Source organism: Pteropus alecto, unplaced genomic scaffold (assembly GCF_000325575.1).
Source record: "Pteropus alecto unplaced genomic scaffold, ASM32557v1 scaffold61, whole genome shotgun sequence".
In the NCBI taxonomy this organism is placed as follows: Eukaryota; Metazoa; Chordata; class Mammalia; order Chiroptera; family Pteropodidae; genus Pteropus; species Pteropus alecto.
This window is the reverse complement of record NW_006434835.1, coordinates 15,973,027-15,979,026: the sequence shown is the minus strand read 5'-3', so window position 1 is coordinate 15,979,026 and position 6,000 is coordinate 15,973,027. Positions and strand designations below refer to the sequence as shown.

At 52.5% G+C, this 6,000-nt stretch overlaps 1 protein-coding gene across 1 annotated transcript in view; it reads right to left on the bottom strand.

Annotated features, from left to right (window-relative positions):
* Positions 1-6,000, bottom strand: part of KCNK3 (potassium two pore domain channel subfamily K member 3) — a 35,558-nt gene that overhangs the window by 414 nt on the left and 29,144 nt on the right. The window contains exon 2 of the mRNA XM_025045669.1: positions 3-543. Coding sequence (XP_024901437.1) covers positions 3-543 — 541 coding nt within the window. The remainder of the gene's footprint in view (positions 1-2; positions 544-6,000) is intronic.

Here is a 6,000-nt window from a genome sequence, read left to right as displayed (position 1 = left end):
TGCCGCAGCCCCCGCCCGCCTGCCCGTTGCGCGTGAGCAGCGCGCGGTGCTCGGCGTCGCGCTTCTCATCCTCCGCGTTCATGGTCATGAAGCGCAGCACCACGAGGTTGAGGAAGGCGCCGATGACCGTGAGCCCTGTGAGGATGTAGACGAAGCTGAAGGCCACATACTGCGGCTGCGTCTGCAGCGCTTGGTCCTTCTGCAGCGCCACATAGTCGCCGAAGCCGATGGTAGTGAGCGTGATGAAGCAGTAGTAGTAGGCCTGGAAGAAGGTCCAGTGCTCGTAGTAGGAGAAGGCTGCGGCGCCGATGCACAGCGTGCTGATGCACGAGAAGAAGCCGATGAGCACCATGTTGGCCATGGACACATCGGCGCGCCGCATGCCCAGCCCCCTCTTGGCGCGGTGCAGCAGGTACCTCACGAAGGTGTTGATGCGCTCGCCCAGGCTCTGGAACATGACCAGCGTGAGCGGGATGCCCAGCAGCGCGTAGAACATGCAAAACACCTTGCCGCCATCTGTGCTGGGCGCTGCATGGCCGTAGCCTGGGGGAATGTGGGGGGAAGAGAGCACACACTATGGGGTCGCCCTTCCGGAAACCCTCCTCCCTTCCCCCTTCTCTGCTCTTCGCCTTGTAGAGTCTGGCCTCTCCTTCATTCTAGCTGAAGAGAAGACGGCACACAGTTGTGAGCATATCCTTGTCCCCACCCACTGTGCTAGTTCCTTATTGACGCTTTCTCCTTTACTCTTGTGATGACTCGATAGGGTAGGAAGGAAAGCAGGAGGAAACGGGGAGGGTTAAGTGACTTTCTCAAGGTCACACCGTCCGGAAGCAGAGCAACCTGTATTTGAACTGTTTGCTTCAGAGACCTGACCTGTTTTCTCTACCCAGAGAGGGGGCTGACCCGTGGGGCTGTTGGGAACTCTGTCCAGAGGCAGAGGGATGGTTTCGAGGGCACTGGCAAGTCAGTTGGGATACCTGGGTTCCAGTTCAGTGCTTATGAGCTTTGGATCTGTTCTTTGTCGTCTCTGGGCCTCAGTTTCCTTGATTCTAAGGGAGAAGGTTGGACTGAATGGGTTCTGACATTCTGTCATTCAGTGTGGAGGGAGGGAAACTGAGGCATGGATGGCTCCTTGATGACTTCCCTGTTGCCAGCCAAAGCAAATGGGGCCCTCCACTCTCCCTGAGGCCGCTGGCCTACTAGTGTCAGAGAAGGAGAAAGGAGATGGCACCCCCCCGCCCCGCTGGACAAATTAGTGCCCCCGAGTCCTCATTAGTCTGGACCTCAGGATTATCCTCTGTGCCTGACTCCAAAGGTGGGTCTGTCCTCACGGGGAGGTGGCATTGACCTTGTTAAACAAGATCCCCGGTGTTACTATCACCAGCCAGACGATCCCAACCCCTGTCTCCCCCTGCTCCCCGCTGCCCCAAGCCAGGAGTCAGGCAGAGGCAAAGCCTCCGTCTGAGCCAATCATCAGATGGGCTTAAGTCACGAGTTCTGCCTGGAGACAAGGAGGGGAAAGGACCCTGGATGGGAACTCAGAAGCCCTAGGCACAAGTTCTGGCAGTGTCACTGGTGGCTGCGTGACCTTGGACAAATTACTCCCCATCTCCGAGCATGTTTCCTCATTTGTAAAATGGGGCCTACTGGTCCTTGCTCTGCTTCCTTCACTGGGCTGTTAAGATATTTATTATTTTCATTAATAGGATTCTTATAATAAAATAATGCTGGCAGGCTTTCCAATTTTTCCTCCTTTCTAAGCCTTATCAAAACTTAAGCAAATGTTACTTCTTCCATGTAATTGCCCTGGATTCTTCACAGCTGGAAGTGATCTCTGCTTTGTGTGGTACTGAGAATGTTTAGCTTTGGACTCCAGGGCCAGTGTTACCTCTGCCCCCCAGCTCTGTCCCCCAGGACTCCCAACTACATATGTACAGATAAACACAAGGTTGGGGTGGTAGGGTAGGCACTGCTGGACCTTGTCATCTTCCTTTCGAGTTACTCCCTCCTCATTGCCAGCCATGCCATGGGGTATACCCAAAACACATTTGATGACTGAATGGCAGGGCAGGATACTGTGTGCTTTGGTGTCTGAATTCAAATCCCGACTCTGCCATGAACTGTGTTCTTTTAAACTTCTCGGAGCCTTAGTTTCCGCATCTGTAAATGGGGTTAATAAGTAGCACCTGCCTCACAAGGCTTTTGGGGAGAAATAAGTGAGATCATACATTTAGTGCACTTAGCCTACAGCTTGGTACATATCAAATGCTCAATAACAGCTCATTATGATGAGTAATTAGTGAAGTACCAGATTGCCCTCACATTTCCAAGAGAGCAGCTGGGCTGGGGGGCAGCTCCGTTCCAGTAAAGTTGGCATCTCTGTCAGCCTAAGGCCATTTGGTTCTTAAAGCTCAGAGAAGTCTGGGGACAGCTGCTTAGAGTGTGTGAGGCTGCGGGCTGCCCTTAGAATGGGCTTCCCTGGCTACCGCCACAGCAGCTAGCTGGTGATTGTGCCAGGAGTCTGGACAGCTGAGCTGGTGAGCCACCCTGCCTGGCTCGTCCATGCCTCAGCAGGGTGAGAACAGATTGTGCCCGCCAGCTCAGCCATGGCAGCCAGACCACAAGTCACCTCGACAGCTGGGCAGGCCCTGAGCCAGCGTTGCTTCTCATTCTGTCCTTCCCTGTCCCCCAAACCAACACTACACAGGATGTTGGGGAGGGCATGGCACTGTGGATAGGGCTAAACAAGGATCGGGTAGCATGGGCCTGGGCCCAGCCCCTCCCTCCCCAAGTTCACGCATGTTGGCCGTGTGACCTTGGGCAAATCCATCTCCTTCTCTGGACTTTTCTTGCCTCTGGGGGCGTTGAATTACAGCTGTTAATCCCACCTGGCTGCCAGCCACACCTGCCATCAGGGGTAAAAGATGAAAGTACTTCAGAACCTTTGCAGTTTGTGACCGAAGCAGTGGTGACAGCAGCCGTGATGGGATCTCACAGGGGAAAGTTGGCCTGACATTGCAGTCCTGGGGGCAAGAGCAACCTCTGTGGGGTCAGGCAGCCTATCCCACCATGAGGGAAAAGGACCCCCTCTTGCCACCACCACGGGTTGTGACTTCTCCTGGCCCACCATCCTTTAGAAAGACCCAGTGCCCACCTGCCTAGAAACCTCACTGCCCATTGCGGACTGCCTGCAAAGCCTTCCAGTTTCGGGGGGGCTCTCCCCAGTCTGAAAACAGCCCGTGTCCCAGCTTCTCCAGTGCTTTCCTCACACCGTCCTCCTCCCTGCCTCTGCCTGCCCAGGTCCTGAGTGCCCTCATGCTTTCCCTGTCTCCCAGCCAGAACTGAAATCTCCTTTCCTTCCCCACCTCCTGTTGAATTTAGTGGTTGTCAAAGCAAGCGACATATCCAGGTTTAACCAAAGGCTCTTATCAGGCCAGAGCCTCATGCCCCTCTATAGCCATTGTCCTGTCCAGGGTGGCCCCAGCCTGGACATGCCTTACCCTTGGGGTCAGATGCCCCCCGGGACCCATCCTCACTTCCTATCATAGGCCGAGGCTTAAGGTCTTATCCTTCAGGTATATTTTTAACTGTAACTCTCAAAAACTTTCTACGAGGTCATTTTTATGACTCTCTCCATTTTCTATTTGGAGCAATAAAGGCTAGAGAGACCTCGTGAGTTGGCCAAGGCCACTAGGACTTTCTGACTCATTGCTAATTCTGATATCTCAGAGCCAATTTATCACCCAGGAAGGGTGACCAGAATGGGAAACTGAGGCCCTGAGAGGGGAGCATTCCACTTGGAGCCTCATTCTTGGGCACTGCCCTGAGCTGTACATGGCAGGACTGGCAATAGGAGCGCGATGCCCAGGGAATCAGATGCTTCTCCAAGTATCGGGCCGAGGGTCAGCATGTGCCTGCCCCTTCGCCCATTCCATTGTCACTAGGTGAAAGGACAAGGGAGCTACGAGGACCTGCTGACGTGGGCGCCCAGCTTGGAGGGACGCCAGCTGGGGTGGAGCCACTCCCAGGGGACCGTAGAACTTCTGGGAAGTAATTGGGAGTTTGGCAAGTCCTTTCTGCCTGCCAGCAGGCCTGCTGCCTGCCTGGTCCTTGCCCACGTCAAGCTGGAGTTTATGAGGGAAGGAAAGGCAAAAGGTGGTCCCCATCTTCTCCCTCCTCTCTAGCACTGTGTCTCTGGGTGAGGGGTTCCATCTGTCCTTGTGCGTCACTGATATATATGAGGCTGTGCCCTGACTGATTCTCTGGTAGGATCCTCCTTCACAGTATCCGAGGGACTGACCAGCCAGAACTCATACCCTGACCATGAGATTCTAGCCACTGCTTCTCAGAGCACTGACCAGGGCTGTCCCGGCCCCTCCTCTCCCAACTGCCCTGCCCGAATCCACCAGAGACTTAAAGGTTCTCAGAGCCAGACAGGCCCTTAGTGATCATATGGCCCAGTGCTTATGTTGTACAGATGAGAAAATGGAGGCCCAGAGAGGGAAAGTGACCTTCTCTAGGTCACACAGCTAGTGACTAGCAGAGCCAGGACTATAACTATGGATACTCAGTTCCAAACTCCATGCCCTTTTCTCTGCCCTCTGGCTCAGTATGACAAAGGTTGACCTGTTCACTCAACCTTCCTGCATGGGAGCAACTGAGCTGAGAGAAGGCCTTAGAACCTGGCTGGAGGCATAGAAAGCACCTGAGGAAGCTAGGTGATTGGACACAAAAATTAATTATAAATACTTTGAGACAACAGGAAAAATAAGAGGTGAGTCGAGAACCCTTGGGTGTCATTTCTTCTATTCTCCTTTTGACATCACTAAGGAGCTAAGAAACTGGCTGAAACTCTGCCTTCCAGGGAGATGCAGAGAGTTGGGGGTCCAGCCGTACCTCTTAGTGGACTTTCTCTCCTTGTGGCCTATTCTAGTCAAAGCACGAGTCTTAGCCCATGGTAATGGCCTTGGCTGAACTGGGCTCAGCTGCCTGTTTCCCACTGACTTCACATGCTTGCCGGCCTGAGTGCTTGACCTTATATCCCTGGTCTGGCTGGCCACAAAGCCAGAACACTGGCCACAGCCTTGGATGGAGGCAGGAGATCGGGGGAGCACAGCCACTGGAGCCAAAGAGCTTTCAACTTTGGCCAAATTACTTAATCTTCCAAGTGCCTCAGTTTCTTCATCTATAAAATGAGAATAGTAATATACTTACCTCATAGAGGTGGTGTGGGGGATTTGATGAGTTAGTAGACTTAGAATGCTTAGGACCTTGAGATCAATAAATATTAATCATTACTATGAATATTTTGGGGAACATCTAGATTAGATGGTCTTTAATGTTCCTTTTGGCATCACCATTCTATGATCAGTGTTTCCCAAAGTTAATTTCCTGGAATATCAGTTCCACGGACTGTTAATAACTGTTGGATGAGAAAAGGGTTGCTTGGTTAAATTAAATTGGAGGACGGCTGAATTTAACAAGATTTGTTATCATTTGATTTCAGTGTCATGTTATCAGAGCCATACACGTGTTAACGTGCAAAGTCAATCAAAGTTGGGAGAATGTGCTGTTTACTCATTCATTTGACCTTCCAACGCTTTTTTCCCAATGTATATTGCTGGACACGTGCTTTCTGGAGCCTAGTTTGGGAAACGCTCCTCTGCAGCATTTCAAGAACTCTAAGGTTTGTCTTCCAAGACTTTGGGATTCTCTGATGTCCTGTCTCTGGTTGGCTTAGCCCTCTTGTAGGTTAGAAACACACAACCCTTGGCAATGCCTGGCTGCGATCTGTTTCCTGGTTCCCTGTAGACCTAGTTATCTAATGTAAATATGGGCATTGGCTGGGCTAATGTTTGCCCTGAGAGAAGATGGATGAGTGACCGGTGCCCAAAGGCTGTGAAGTCTGGGCCAAGCTGGGCTCATACAAAGCTGGACATGGGGCGGGGCCTGGCCTCAGGTTGTTGTCTGGGCCTGGTGGGGCAGCCAGAGAGGAGTGGG